This window comes from Vespa crabro, chromosome 23, assembly GCF_910589235.1.
Source record: "Vespa crabro chromosome 23, iyVesCrab1.2, whole genome shotgun sequence".
Taxonomy (NCBI): Eukaryota; Metazoa; Arthropoda; class Insecta; order Hymenoptera; family Vespidae; genus Vespa; species Vespa crabro.
Window position 1 is genome coordinate 3602743 of NC_060977.1, and position 15872 is coordinate 3618614.

Genomic DNA, 15872 nt, shown 5'->3' on the forward strand with positions numbered 1-15872 from the left:
ACGGCGTACGCGACCGAGTTCAGTTTCTCGAGCCATTATTTACGAATCGCATTACCTCGATGCGCACCGCGGCCAGAAACTTCGAGCAATAGAGTATATCCCCGACGACGTATCGCGTCCTCTTTCTTTTCTCTTCGAATCAATGTACCGACAAACTTCGAATTACCGTCGCGACGCCAGACGAAACCCACTCTCTCACCCACTACGTCCTCTTTCTACCCATCCTATCCATTTTCACTGTCTCTCTTCTTCCGAAAGCGCAAACGAGAGAGAGAGAGAGAGAGAGAGAGAGAGAGAGAGAGAGAGAAAGAGAGAGAAGAATGGAAGAGAAGAAAAAGAGGAGGTTCACAATCGCAGAAGGAAAAACCTTGGTTACAACGAAAAGGTATCATCGTCGAATGGGATATTCATATTCTTCGAGTTGTTCGCAAATGCATCTGCTGTTCGTGCATAAAAAATACGTTTGAAACACGCCATCTCTCTTTTTCTGTTTTCTTTTTCTTCTTCTTCTTCTTCTTCTTCCTCCTCTTCTTCTTTACTCTCTCATCTCTTTCTCTATCTTTCGGTCTTTCATCCCTTCTCTCTTTCTCCCCTTTAGTTTAGTCTCGAAACTGTTTTCCACGTTTCGCCGATATAAATAATTCCCAAGCGTTTGCACGCCTTCCCTCTACCTCCTCCTGTCTGATTTAAGATCGACGATGGGTATTCCTTACGAAAATGTTTCTCTCCATCCACCGCCGTCGACTCTCACTCATCCTCCACTACCCTCCTCCTTCTCCTCCCCACCTCCCAATCACCCACTGCTCCTACTACCATCTCCCATTGCCGCCCACAACTCAAATTACGATACTTTGGTCGACCTACTTCAAAATATCCACGTTACAACACGTTTACAAAAACACGGTTATATGGTATATCGAATAGACGTGATCCTTGAAAACGAAATCTCTTAAATTAGAAGAAACGTACCCTTGAGATCGATAAGTCAAACATTGTTACAGAGTTGAATCTTTACGTATATATATATATATTTCATGTGGAGATCGTATATGGATAACGAGATTTTCTTAAAGGATCTAACACAAAATTTGAGTAAGATCGTTGAAACTTTATTAGAGCGAGTTAGAAAAGTTTTTATTTTTATCGTACGAAAGGATATATATGTTACGAAAAGTTACTGATTTTTCTCGAAAATGTCATTTCCTTAAATAGGATTCCAAAAAATTTTATTTTATTTTACATATACATATAACACTATCCAGTATCTGCGATCGATCGATCACGAAATTTCTCGCAATTTTCACGAAAAAAATTGTCCATGACGAAACATCGGGTTACTTGATGAAATGGAAGGAAGAAGATACGAAACTTAATATGTGTCGTTGGATAAACGTAGAGCCAAGAGAAAGAAAAAAAAAAAAAAAGAAAGAAAGAGAAAAAAGAAAAAAAGAAACAGAAAAAACTGTTCTGTTCACCCTCTGTGAAAATGTTGCGGGACAAGGGTTTATCTTAGGACCCCTCGCGTTTTACTTTGGTTCACAGCTCCTATCATTTCGTGTGCCTCTTTTTTTCTCTTCTCTTCTCTCTCTCTTTTTCTCTCTTTCTTTCTTTATCTTTATTTTTTTTTGTCTTTCCTTTTCTTTTTTCTGATTTACCATTCAGAGGATGAAAAATGCATTACGCTAAAAGTTGTTCCTTGATACGAAGTAAACGATTACACATCGCATCGCGTTAGGGAAATTTGTCCTTCGTGATTATTTCATTTCGTGTTAACTTGATGTTACTCAACACGTGGAAAAGATCGAATAGGAGATCGATTCGATGTTCCATTTCGTAGGAAGGTCTTTTATCGTTCTATTAAAATGGAATTAAATAGAATAGACGGCTTTGAATGTTATAATCGCTTAATCGGATCGTATCGATTCGCTTACTAAGACCGCAGGATGAAGGAAGATCTTTGACAGATAGACAGACAGACAGAGAAAAAGACAGAAAGAGAGAGAAAAGGAAGAGAAGACATGGAAAAAGGTGAAGGAAGATAGTGAAAGGAAAAGAAAGAGTATACCGGTGGAAGGAAAACTTCCACTTGCACGGATATCTGCATAGCGAAAAACCCTCAAGAGGAAACTTTACGGACAGAATTCGTAACGAACCTTTAGGTCGTAGACTTCTTTCCACGAGTTCACGGCAAACGTGAAGGAAGGAAAGATCAGCTCGAGGTTTCGTATCCCTTCGCATCCCAACTTCACTACTACGATCTTTCTGTAGTGCCCCAGGTAATTAGATTCACCGTTCGAGATCAAAGTATACCGCCATTTTCCATCCATGCCGGTAGCTTCACCGTACTTTTCTATTTTGTCACTTTTTCTCTATCCCTTCTATCTTTCTCTTCCTCTTTTTCCTCTCTCTCTCTCTCTCTCTCTCTCTCTCTCTCTCTCTCTCTCTTTCTCTATCTCTTCTTCTTTCGTTTTCGATTGACGCAGTGAAGCTTTACATTTATGAACTCGTCGAAAGATTACCAACAGGATGTTTACTTTATTCTCAATCGAAACTTAAATTTTTTTTTACATTTTTAAAGGATAATTAACAAACAGGAAAACTTTTCTCAATTTTCGATCGAGCTAAAGACTTTCCCTTCCCTTTTGGTTTTAGCTGATTAAATGGACAAAAGAAAGAAATAAGAAATACCGAAAGAAAAGTCCATTTTCAAAACATTTCTTTTCTTTTCTTTTCTCTCTCTCTCTCTCTCTCTCTCTCTCCCCTTTATAACCAAAGTATAATTAATAAACGATAAAAAAAAAACCTTTTTTTAATTCGATAGAGCGCGAAGATCGCGTACGGTTCGATAGATGAAAAGAAAAAAACCAAAGAAGAGGAAAGAAAAATCAAGAAAAGAAAAGAGAAAAGAAGCAAGAAACAAAGAAAGAAAAGGAAAAGAAGAAGAAAAAACATATGAGTATAGAAAGTAAAAATATAAAGGTAATTGTATCTCGTAAAATTTTTGGAGCATCTAATGTTTCTTATTGAGGAGAAATTAGCAAAAGGGTTAGACAAAGACATCAGGTGAAATTTGTTTCGCTAACATTTCGTGAAGGAAGCAAGTGTTACATTAGTGTCGTCGTCGTCGTCGTCATCGTCGTCATCCCATCTCCTTTGCTTCCCTTCCCCTCACCACCACCCTTCCGTGGCCAATGTAGACGACAGAGGGGTGGTAGTATTACTGCGTCAGGACGAATTCATAACAGAGTCATAATTGCGGGGAAGGGTGCAGGCGGTATGCATAATCCCGCAGTTAGCAGTTCTGCTTAACGATCCGCGAGAAGCAATCCCAACGCGTACCTGCCAAGCTCCTGCAGGATGAAGGCGTCCCGACCGACTCGTCCCTTATTACCTATCCTTTATCCTTTCCATCTCTCCCTTTTCCCCTTTTTCCTAGCTCCCTTGAAAGTCAGATAAGCGCGTGGTAGTAAAAGAGAACGTGGCGTTGCGGTGGTAGAGGCGTGTGGCTTCGAACGCCTGAGAGTGACGTGGCAAAAACCGTGAACAAAGAGGGACGAAGAGGGAAAAGAGGGAGAGAGAGAGAGAGAGAGAGAGAGAAGAGGATGGAAAGAGGATAGTGGTGAGGTTCGTTAATTACAACCCTCCGTAGCCAACGCCACCGCAGTCGACCGCGACGAGGAGAAACAGAATTGGTGGAGCGTCGCTACGCGTTACTAGCCACGCTAATATCTCTCTCCTTTCACCCCTCTCTTTCTCTCTCGCTCTTTCTCTTTCTATTACTATATTTATCTTCTTTCTTTCTCTCTCTTTCTGTTACTAAACTACCCTTTAGAATGTAGAATTAGGATCAATCAAAGTCTCCTCTTAGGTAGTTTGTTTTCTGATATAGAAACAATAATAATAATAAAAAAAAAAAAAAAAAACAGGGATTTCACTCACCCGTATGTGTCCTCTGGTGGGCCTTAAGATGCGAACTCTTGGTATAAACCTTTTTGCATCCTGGAAATTGGCATTTGTGTATCCTGCGCTTCGTGTCAGGTGGGCTGTGCTCGTGGCTCCTCGCGTGATGCCTGTTGGATACCGTGCTCGCTGATGCACTCGCACCTGTGTGCGCGTGTTGTGTGCTCGCGACCGCTGAGAAGCCATTTGCCGTCATGGAGATTAGTCTGGGAGACAAAGCAATTATTTTTCTTCGTTGTTCTCAAAAGAATATGAAAACATAAAGAGAATAGATTAATAGTAATTAGAAACTACTATTATTCGATTCATTCTATTCTCAATCTATTTTATAATCAAATAAACAATAACTTTTTTTGATATTTATTATTGAACATACAGAGATCGAATGTCGTACAATATTATTTCAATAGTTTTTTTAATAATATAATATTGATTAACTCATTGACTACTGTCGGTGTCTAATAAAGGTACTTAATAAATTTGTGCTTGTGTAATATTGTAGGCATCTAAAAGGCTCTTAAAAACAATTGCTCTTACGATACCATATGCGCCTATAAGCGCTTAACTCACTTTAATACTTTACTAGATTATTTATAAATATATTGTGAAAAAAAGTTTAAAATTAATGTTGAACTTTTAATATATGTGCATTAACAATTCAATGCGCAATACGAATAAATAAATAATATTGGTTTAATGTAATGAAATTCAATATTATAATTATTTCGATATACTTTCGTGCAGAGATATTAATTAAGAAAAAATTACATCGTTCTCGATATACTGCACTATAAATCGCGATTGAATTCGTATGCTATGATTTGATAAGTCACAAAGTTTGAATTAGGAAAAAGGATTGATTTACATTCAATAAAAATCGATAAAAATTGTGTAAGCAAAATTTTGATATTATTTATCGGTCAATCGAATATAATCAGAAAAGATCAGAAAAATGAGAAACATTAAATGGAAATAATCGTTTAGATGGAAAATGACAATTTAAATGACATCCTACTTTTTTCCATTCTCCATAGATGCTACGTGAACGCAATTGCGAGGGGATTGCGAGAAAATAGATACTAGAGTTTTACGAGGACTCACCTCGCGACGCCCTGCGCGTTGCTGGTGGTAACCCTGACGATGGCACTCCTACCGCCCGTCCCATGAAGGTTGAGGTTGTGCACGTCGAGCATCGAACTACCGCTCGACGAGTGACTGGAGTTGGAATGACCTTGACCCGAGCCTGGACTCGACGGCGGTGTCAGGATCTGACCTTCGCTCTCGCACCCGCTATCCTCTTCTTCCTCGATCTCCTGTTACGTTAACGTCCATTTTCATTACTCAACAATAGAACAATCATAACAGGACTTATATTTACTTTCTAATTCTAACAATGGAAATACCGTAATATCGATTTGATTCACATGACTTACGGATATATATGTATTATATATTATACGTATACAGGGTGTTCAATGTAGAGCCTCAACGGCAAGACACTAGCGAAACACTGTTATATTTCTTAAGAATCATCACAGATGATTTATAATGCAATTTATAATACTGTGTAATAACAAATAACTTTATATGGCAATTCGTCAGAATTTCATTTAAATAAAATAATTAATTCGACTTTAAAATTACTTCTTCTTCAATATCAAAACAAATCTGTTCTACAAAAATATATGTTCATAGGTAGATTCAATCTATTACGAGATATTTCAATTTTTCGAGACAAACAAGGGACACCCTGTATACGGTAATAATTAACGGAATAAGATACATATTATAATAAAACGAAACTCAATTACGAATCAATTAAAACAAATGTGATCTTTTATTATCATAATTCATAGATTTCATCATTATTCATAATTACGTAGAATCGATTGATAAATAAATATCATTTTATATTTATTTGAAGAAACTTCGTTTATAATTATAAGATGACAAAACTTATTATAATATATGAATCAAGTCAAATATACGTATATCTATTATGAGTTTGAATTCTCGAAGAAATATTTTATCACGACGAAAAGAAAAATTGTTCCTTTATTTTTCTTTTCTTTTTCGTTATTTTTTTTTTTTTTTTTTTTTTCTTTTTTTTTCCACTGAACGATCAATATTGTACCTCGTGTTCCTCATCCTCCTCTAGGTCTTCGCTCGGTTCCTTTTTAAGAATAAGCGTCGTACACGAGAGGGAAGGCGAGCTATCCCAAGATAACGCCGAACACGCTGAACTAGCCGATGACATCGATAAAGAGTCGAGGTGTCGATCGAGGAGATCCCTATCACGGCCATTGTGGTTGTGATCGCCAGGTCCAAATTTGATGTCCTCCAGACAAAGCGTCTCTCTGTCGTCTGACGACGTCGTTACCTTCGTGACAGAGAGAGAGAGAGAGGAAGAGAGAGAGAAAGAGAGAGAGAGAGAGAGAGACAGAGACAGAGAGAGAGAGAAAGAGACAGAGAGATACAGAGAGACAAAGAGAGAGAGAGAGAGAGAGAGAGAGAGAGAGAGAGAGAGAAAGAAGAAAAAAATAAGAAAGAAGAAAAAAATAAGAAAGAATAGGAAAGAAAGAAAAAAAGAAAAAAGCTTGTACTTGAATCGTGAAAATTTCAAAGGGCGGGGGTAGGGGTGGTTGAATAGAAATAGTTGTTGTTGAATGGGAGGTTGAGGGGCAGGGGGGATAATGAAATTCATTTGATTGATATCATTCTTACGGTAACTCACCTCCATTTTGATTGGGGACTCGAATTGTGAATTGGCGGTGCCGGTTGTTGCTGTCCACGAAATAGGTGGCGCCCTGAAAAGGTTCCAAGGTGCTGTGTCCAATTCCGTGGGCAACTTTTTGTACGATTGTAACTTCGGCTCGTCCTTCAGGTACCTCTCCATCTCGTAGCATGTCTGAAAGTACAAGACAAGAAAGGTTCGTTAGAGGATGGATAACTTCTTAGCGATTTCGAATGTTTTTTAGTTACTATAGGACGTTTCGCGTTATCGAGCGACAGAGAAAAAAGGAAATGAAAAGAAAAGAAAAATATATATAGTCTATTTCATTCAACTTCCTGTATACATATATATATATATATATATATATATATATATATATATATATATACATGTATGTATATAGAAGTACGTCGACGTAACTAGTCCGAAGTTAGCAAAGTTGGTAGTCTATGTCCCGTAGGCTGTGCCAGTTTGGACTATAGTTCCTTCGAGAGAGTGCAAAGTTATACTACCTACTGCGAGGAATTGTGCAACAACCATAACCCCAAATGAGATTACGTCGCCCTAAACCTAGTCAAGTCCTATACGACTCGCCAGCATCCCTACTGACTTTCTTCCAAGATAGGGTGCCTGTGTGTGTTCAACCTATAAAGGAACATATTCCTTTCGATCTTATAACAAAACCGATTAATCGATATTTTCCTATCCGATATCAATCAAATCTTTTATCTTTTCAAACTAATCACTAATTCGAACGAACGAACGAACTATTAAAAAAATATTTGCCACTGAGTTGAAAAATTTGACAAGTTGAATAGAAACGTACGATACATCCCTCTGATTGGTTCGTGCAAGTACGTGTTCGTCGTAAGAAGAACCAGTCGTTCTCTTCTTATAAATACAAGAACAACACAAACACGAGAACGAGATAGGATCGTTCGATATATGCAGCAACGGAGAATATCACCCGGTCCATGATTATCATCATCTTCCTTCATACCGCAAAATACCGCAAGGCGGTATCGAACGTCGCTTCCCAATCATCGTAACGCTAATCGAACCAACGAAATAGGAAACGTGACCAAACGCCGTAATATCATCCGAGCACGGAGAAGCATCGACGACGATGGCGAAACGCCACGGCGCTTATCGATTCTTTCTTCTTTTTCCTCTTTCACCATCATCTCACCTCTTTCTCTCCCTCTCTCTTTCTCTTTCTCTTTGCTTCTTCAACTTTCCATCTCACCTCCTCTCATCCTCCCCTACACAGTTTCCATCCTACCCGATACCACCTTTTCTCCTTTTCGCCTTCTTCTACGAACTTTGTCAAGCAACGACGGTGACGACAAGAATTTTCGACGTGGCGTCGAAAAAGAAAGCGCTGAAAAAGCCGTCCATTTTCTTGTTCGACAAGGATCCTTTAACAGGAACAATAAGACATCGCCACGACCAAGTTTCAAGAGCGTGCATGATGCCCTTTGATTCCCCTCATCCAACGTTGAAAATAATCGCTCTGCCCGACTTTTCCATTATTCACGATTAAAAGTTTTCCTTGGAAAGGTGAAGAAGAAGTGGTAAAGGGTAAGAAGGGAAAGGAGAAAAGGAACTCCTCTCTAACGACGTTATTATAATCTTAAAAGGAATTTTATCAGAGTCTTGGTAACAGTCTGTTCTTGATAGATGCCGCTGCATAAATTCAGCGTTATTGCCTTTTACTCTTTTTTTTATTTTCTTTCTTTTTCTTTTTCTTCTTATTTTTTTTTTCTTCTCGTCTTCTCGTCCTTTCTCTTTTCCCTTCTTCACATCTCATTCCCAATGTTTACAGGTTGTTACGAAATGTCTAAGTAAATAAGATACATTGAGATCCGATGACGTTGTACGAAATTAAGTTTTGTACGAGTTGTAAAAAGAAAAGAAAAAAAAAAGGAAAAAGAAAAAAAGTAGAGAAACATGTTCGTTAGTGTACTGACGATCTAAAGTTAAAAAAAAAAAAAAGAAAAAAAAAAAGAAAAAAGGAAAAAGAAAAAACATGTCAGAATTCCATCCTGCGGTAGAGTTTTTAATTATTCGTTCAAAAGTAATCCCGTTTGGCCAGCGTAATATTCCAATTCTCATTGTTTCGTCGCTCGTCCAACGATATTTCTATTTCTAATAAAAAGGAAGATTACGAAAAAAAGAAAAGTAAAGAAAAATAACCAAGAGCTTTCCGCTTAAAAAAGTTGCCAGCTTAGCTTTACGACTCTTATATTCTCGGAAGAAGCCACTGGCCAACTCGTCCTTTTTGCCATTGGGTCCATTAAATACGAAACTGCGTAATAATTCAAGGAAGTTACAGGGTAAAGGGGGAAGGGGGCTGAAGGGCGCCCCCTCGTGATTCTATCACAATGGCCGCGAGGCCGTTTTCTTGAACGCGCCAGAATATCGTAAAGAATCTCTTCGTGAAATCGTCCATTATGCTTTTAGACGATCCCACTACGGAGTTCCTTAGTGTCTACGAATATATGACCTACGACTGCCATCGAAAATTCTAAAGAGAGAATTATCGTGCACGGTGTTCTTGGATAAAAATAAAAAAAAAAAAAAAAGAAAGAAATAGAAAAAAGAGAAGAGAAGAACAAAAAGAAAGAATCAGCGAACACCATGTTTTTTTTTCCCCACAAAAAATATTATCACGTGCGCGTGTATGTGTGTGTGCGTGAGAGAGAGAGAGAGAGAGAGAGAGAGAATTCAGGGTCGTGGAATTTTTTTGATGGCACCCTCGTACAGAACGCGAGCCGACCGACGTACTCTCGAGGATAACAGCGTCGTTTATAAATCGACGAGCAAAATAATCTCGATGTTTCCGTAGAAAAACAAACAAGACATAGTCGAGAAAACGAGAACGATGGTTGTAAAGGGAACATGGAGTATAAGGATTGGAAGGGAGTGGAGGAAAGGAAACTATATAACAATGAAGTAAGAGAAAGAGGCCGACTATGGAAAAGGGACGATTTCTTGAGGCCTTTTATCGAGATCCCCTTTCCCGTATATACCACTTTCATATGAAATATCCAGAGTTTTTTTTTTCCTTTCTCCTACGTTATCGCACGGGGTGGTTTCGATTCACGCGTTAGTCACTCCGTCGAGATAGTTCGACGGTAACGATTTCAGAAAGAAAGCTCGGTGGTAACAATAAAATGAATCATTCTAGGTGATCTTTCGAGACACAGGGAGTCTGAGACTGTTGAAAGAATGAAAGAAAGAAAGAAAGAAGGAAAGAGACAGATAGATAGATAGATGAAAAGAAAGAGAGAGAGAGAGAGAGAGAGATATGGGGTGGAAGGAGAAAGATAAAGCTTGGAGAACGAGCGAGTGGTATACCTACGCGTTTACGTGTTGTGTATTAAGAAGAGCCAGAGCAGGGGAATTGTTGAAAGAAGAAAAGAAGAAACGAGACGAGTGGAGAAAAACAGAACGATAGGGAGAAGCAAAAAAAAAAGAGAAGAGAGAGAGAGAGAGAAAGGAAAAAAAGAATAAAAAAAAGAAAAAAAGAAAAAAAAGATGAGAATAAGAAGAAAAAAAAGCTAGGCGACCCAGTTCGCGAGAGAGTACGGGGAGGTAGGTAATCTTCTGGCTTCTCTGTTCGAAGAACTCTCTACGAACTAGATTCGCCTTTTCTCTCAGCGTATCTCCCACGTACCTGTCATACATACCTATATACATACATACCTACCTACCTACATATATACATAAGTATACTCGGTTTCTCGCAATTTCACTGGAAAACGCGAAGTTCCGCAGTATAATTCCGTGAGACTGTCATTAACAGAGCCGGTGGCTCGCTCGAGAGAAAATGAATGATAACCCGAACAGGACTACTTTTGTGGATGCGAGCACCCGCGCGCGCGCGAGACCACGAATTAACGCGACGCATGACCATCGTAGCTTTTCAGTCTTCCTCTTCTACCCTTCTTCTTCTTCTTCTTCTTCTTCCTACGTAGTCCTATCCACCGGTGGCAGCCTGCCAGGTCGTTAAAGAGATTCCCGCAACTTTAAGGGCGCCGTAAACCCGCGAATTTATCTCGCCTTTTCCTTCACCCCCATTCCTCGTCTATTCCTCTTCTTCTCTTTCTACCTCCTACCCCCTCCCCACCCTCCCTCTTCTCTCTCTCTCTCTCTCTCTCTCTATCTTTCACTCTTTCACATGCTCTTTCTTCCTTTTTACCATCTCTCCACTACGGCCTCTTCTTTCTCTTTTTTTCTTTCTTCTTTCAACCAATTCGAAATTTTCGATCGAGCCGACGACGACGTTCCTCCGTCACTCTCTTTCTCCTCCTCCTCATCCTTCTCCTTTCTTTTTTATTGCATCCATCTTTTTCTTCTCTTATCCTTTTTGTCACCCGACCGACCGACTCCCTCTCTCCATCCCTTCCCATCTCTTCCCTCTCTCTGGTCGCAAGTCTTTCCATCGTACTAAGTGGGTGGTGTCAGGTGAATTCCAAAAGGATTCGAGCTTTCGAACGAGCCCGATTAAATGGGATATATAGTCTAGTTTTGAGTTATTATGCCGCGTAAAATCGCAAGAAAGGAAGGGGCTTTTGCCAAAAACGGAGATAACGGAGTAGACATTGGCACGTCGAAGTTGACGATACTATTTAAACGACTAATTACTCGGGTATATAATATATACTTACGGAATATGCGTTCATTATTATTAATTTTATTATGATCGGGAATATTGAATTTTTATCGAATTAACCACTCCTTGTTATTTCACGTTATTACGAACATACGCGCGCGCGCCCGCACACACACACTCACAAACACATACATATATACTCGTTAATTTAGTCATATTAAACCACGATTAACGTAGATTTGATTCAAGATAAAAGCAGATAACACGTACGTATTGTATTGTGTATGAATACAGAATTATGCGTTACATGAATATAAAGAAAGTTGAAAAGTTATAAAACGAGAGCTAAGACATAATATGTTAAGCTTCGATCGTCGTTTTAATTCGCTAAAAAGAAAAAAAAAAAAGAAAAAAAAAGAAAGAAAAACGGAGAGGAAAAAAAAAGAGAAACCATTGCGGTCGTATATAACCGCAGATGGTGGATAGCTCTGTTGAAGTATTATTCAATAAGAAGGAAAAAAGAAAAAGAAAAGGAAGAAAAACAAAATTTTTTTTCAAGAACATGACGATAAGCAGTAATAATAAAAGATTACTTATATAACATAATTTTGTAAAAAAACATTTAGCTATGAAAGATTTTTGAAATACTTCCTTCGTTTTTTTTTTTTTTAATAAAGTTAATGAAACTATCGACGATATTTTTACGGATGTTTCTTAGGAATTCACGATCGTACGTTGAACGAATAGAACGAAAGAATATCGCAAGAGACAAGTAACCGCTTTGGTTCAATGAGCACAGGAGAGTTCAGTCAAAACTGCAGCAGAAGAGACCATGACGGTACTCACAGCATACGTATATACATACACATACATACGCACAGAGATAAAGAGAGAGAGAGATAGAGAGAGAGAGAGAGAGAGAGAGAGAGAGAGACGATGTCCCGGGGTCAGGGTTAACGACGCTAACAAGCCGTGGTTGAGTGACTTACGACTAATTCAGTGGCTCTCTTGTCCTCTTCTCGCCAACGAACGATGCCCGAACAGATGCCTCGAGTGCACCGGCTCTTGTCCAGCCAATAGAACGCTGCTATGCGGGCTTCTACCAGTCGGTCTCGTTAAGGTCTCGACTCGGTCGTCGTTCTCGTACGAGCCAAGAACGAGACATTTGCGATTGTTTGTTATTGTTGTGACGTCATCTCGTTAAGAACCACCATGCGTCTAAGCTCGTTAACCGGCAATTTGTAACCGTTTGTAAGATTACGAGAATGATCCAGAAACGCGCAGTAACGGCAAAGTAAATTCTCTTTGATATAAAGGTTCATTCGGTAAAGCGACGAACCACCTGCCTTTCTAAAAATGAACGAACGAACCAACGGGGATTAATTTAATCTAACGTAACATAATATTTATACGATCTCAAATAAACAACATCAACCATTTATCGACGTTAGATGAATATATTACTACATTAAGTATCATTCATTATTCCTGAATGACCGAACGTTTATTAGGCGATAATATCTTAAGAAGGAGGAAACAATTTTAATTTCAATTTTATTATAATTAATCATATCTTTATCTTTCTACATTCGATTAATATATTACAGAAAAGATAGATACTAATGTTTTAGATTAATGTAGACGTAAGACTACCTTTACAAAGAAATTTTCCATTCTTCGCTCGTAAATCCATCGACGAGTTTGCCAAGAGAGAAAGAGATAGATAGATAGATAGATAGATAGATAGAGAGAGAAAGGAGAGGGAGGACGTAGTTACTTACTTACCTACTATCTACCTACGTACGATCGGTCGTACTGGCACGTAATAGCAGTGGCTAAGCAAACAGTCGATTTTTATTAGTCTCCGCAGTTCCTTTGTGAACAGAGAAAGAGAAAGAGAGAGAGAAACTTGTCACAAGAATGGAGAGGTTCCTTCTCTTGTACGCCCTCCTATTTTCATGAACGATTCTTCTCTCGATTTCAACATCTCTCTCTCTCTCTCTCTCTCTCTCTTCTTGTCAGCAGTATCTTCAAAGCGAAGAGCAATGAGCAGTTCTCGCGAAAGATTTGGAACACGAGAAGGGGAACGGTGCCAAGGATCATAGGATTCAAATTCTTGGAAGAACCGCAGAAAACTAACTAGCTTTTCCTTTGATAAAATCAACGAAGAGGAAAATAATACGACTTTTCTTCGGCAAAGCTTATTATTCGATCGATCGAATCCTAGGTAAGTAAGTAAGTAAGTAAGTAAGTAAGTAAGTAAGTAACTAAGTAAGTAACCCACGAATATATTCCTTTCGTTTTTCGATCTTATGCAATTACTTCGGTTGGATTTATATCAAAGAAGAATTTTAATGTTTCCAATCGTCGTGCATCATCGACGTATAACCAACCTCGTACTTATTTATTCAATTATTTATTTACTTACTTACTTACTTACTTACTTACTTATTTACTTACTTACTTTATTTATTTATTTATTTATGTATATACGTTCTCCTTCAATTTCGCCTTTCGTAATATTTCTCGTGAGCGTTTCTCCTTTCGAGACACGTCTAAACGATTAATGGATCTTGTCGGTTTCTCACATGAAAACGAGATTGGAATACGTCCAGATGGGCGAGCAACAACGACGAAGAAGAAGAAGAAGAAGAAGAAGAAGAGACACACTCGTGACTTGACCAATCAAGACACGATCTTATACACAAGCTAAACTCGTATTCGTACGTAAACCATAGAAATAGAGAAACCAAGAGACTAAGAAACCAAGAGAGAGAGAGAGAGAGAGAGAGAGAGAGATAGAGATAGAGTAAAACGTATCGACGTGGACCGTTCGTGTCGTGAAATATGTATCCGCCATGTCCGCTCGTCGGAGCTCAGCAGAGTAGTTCGAGCTGTCTATTCACGATAAATGGTGAGGATGAGTGGGCTGAGGTGTCAATACGTCATACCTTGCACCCTCGCTCGCGAAGAGGACGACCGAGAATGGCTACAGGGGAGTAGTAGTGAGTGAGTGAGTGAGTGAGTTAGTGAATGATAGAAAGAGAGAGAGAGAGAGAGAGGAAGAGAGAAGACCAAAGAGAATGACAAGCAGCGAAGGTGAGAGGTACGAGTTCTCGAGTCGTTCGACACGACGACGGCCAGGAGTAGTAGGAAGTAGCATAGGCGCGAGCATTAGAGTGGCTCTTTTACGATAAAAATGCTCGAGCTTCCCTTTCTAGACGATAAAGAGGGGATAGTCAGAGTTATAATTTATCGTACCGGTATGTGCGTATACTATCATATTTGATGTATTTTAATGTATAACCTGAATCATGAAAAATATGCATATATAAATATGTATATATGTAAAAAAATATAAATATGTATATATATATATATATATATATGCATTATTATAGTCGATATGCCATAAGACGGTAGTCGATCATTCTTAGTAACATACACGAAGGATTTTATCGTCAATGTTAAGAGTAGTTCGAACGTGTCAGTGTGGGAAAAGAGAGCGAGGTATCTCAGTGGTGAGAAAGAGATGAAAATGAAGTAAGATGGAACGGGACGGGAAGTATGGGGAAGTATAAGTAAGTAGCACCACCATTCGCGTTCTTCTTTTTCCTCTCCACCTAGCAATTCTCCATTCTATCTCTATTTCTTTATATCTTTCTCTCTCTCTCCCCGTTCTCTCCCGCAAAGAGTAGGTGTACTATTGAAAGTGCAATTTCTTTTTCGTACCCATCCTTCTCGTTTACTCTAGTTCTTCCATCTTTCCACTCGCTTTTTCTTCCTCCTCATCCTTCTTTTTCTGCTCCTCCACCTTCTTCTTCTTCAAGGAACTTCGAGGAGGGACAGAAAGAGAGAAAGAGAGAGAGAGAAAAAGAGAATATTCGCGTACGGGCCGATAAGTTCACTGTTTCCTTGTTCTCCCTTTCTCTCTCTCTCTCTCTCTCTGTAAATCTGCGTAATGAGGCGTGTAGAAATGCAGCCCGTATCTGACGAACTGTAACGTCAGACATTCGCCATCGCGTCGTCGATCGCGGCGGCGGTGGCGGTGCCTCTCATCGATCGACTCTTTCCTTTTTTACTTTTTCTTTTTTTTTTACTTGTCTCTCTCTCTCTCTTTCTCTTTTTTTTCTTTCTTTTCTTTTATCTTTATGCTCTTTGAAGCGTTTCGCGATCCGAACAAGAAGAAAAACGAGATAGATAGATAGAGAGATAGATAGATAGATAGAGAGATAGATAGATAGATAGATAGATAGATAGATAGATAAATAAATAAATAAATTGAAAAATAAAGAGAGTAAGAAAAAGAGAGAGATATAGAGAGAAAAATTCTCCTCTACCTCTCGTTGTTTTATAGAAACGCATCTAATCGCTGACAAATATTCAACGAATCGTCACGTTAAACGAGAAGACACGAAGAGATAAAGAATGTAAAAGATAAAGAGCGAGAGAGAGAGAGAGAGAGAGAGAGAGAGAGAAAAGAGAAAGAGAGTATTTTAATCGACGAAGCGAATGCTCTCGCAAATCCTCCGATTTCAACTCATCCGTTGAAGGAAGAAA

At 38.8% G+C, this 15872-nt stretch overlaps 1 protein-coding gene across 6 annotated transcripts in view; it reads right to left on the reverse strand.

Annotated features, from left to right (window-relative positions):
- The window catches only part of LOC124431969 (Krueppel-like factor 6), a 301934-nt gene that overhangs the window by 11759 nt on the left and 274303 nt on the right, over window positions 1-15872 (reverse strand). For 2 of the 6 annotated variants that reach the window (XM_046980403.1, XM_046980402.1), the window contains 4 exons: window positions 6695-6868; window positions 6095-6340; window positions 5062-5273; window positions 3940-4166 (listed from right to left, as the gene is read on the reverse strand). In XM_046980403.1, the coding sequence (XP_046836359.1) occupies window positions 3940-4166; window positions 5062-5273; window positions 6095-6340; window positions 6695-6868 (859 nt within the window). Of the gene's footprint in view, window positions 1-3939; window positions 4167-5061; window positions 5274-6094; window positions 6341-6694; window positions 6869-12301; window positions 12628-15872 lie in introns of those variants that run through there. The other 4 variants (XM_046980405.1, XM_046980407.1, XM_046980406.1 and 1 more) reach the window with 3 other exon arrangements.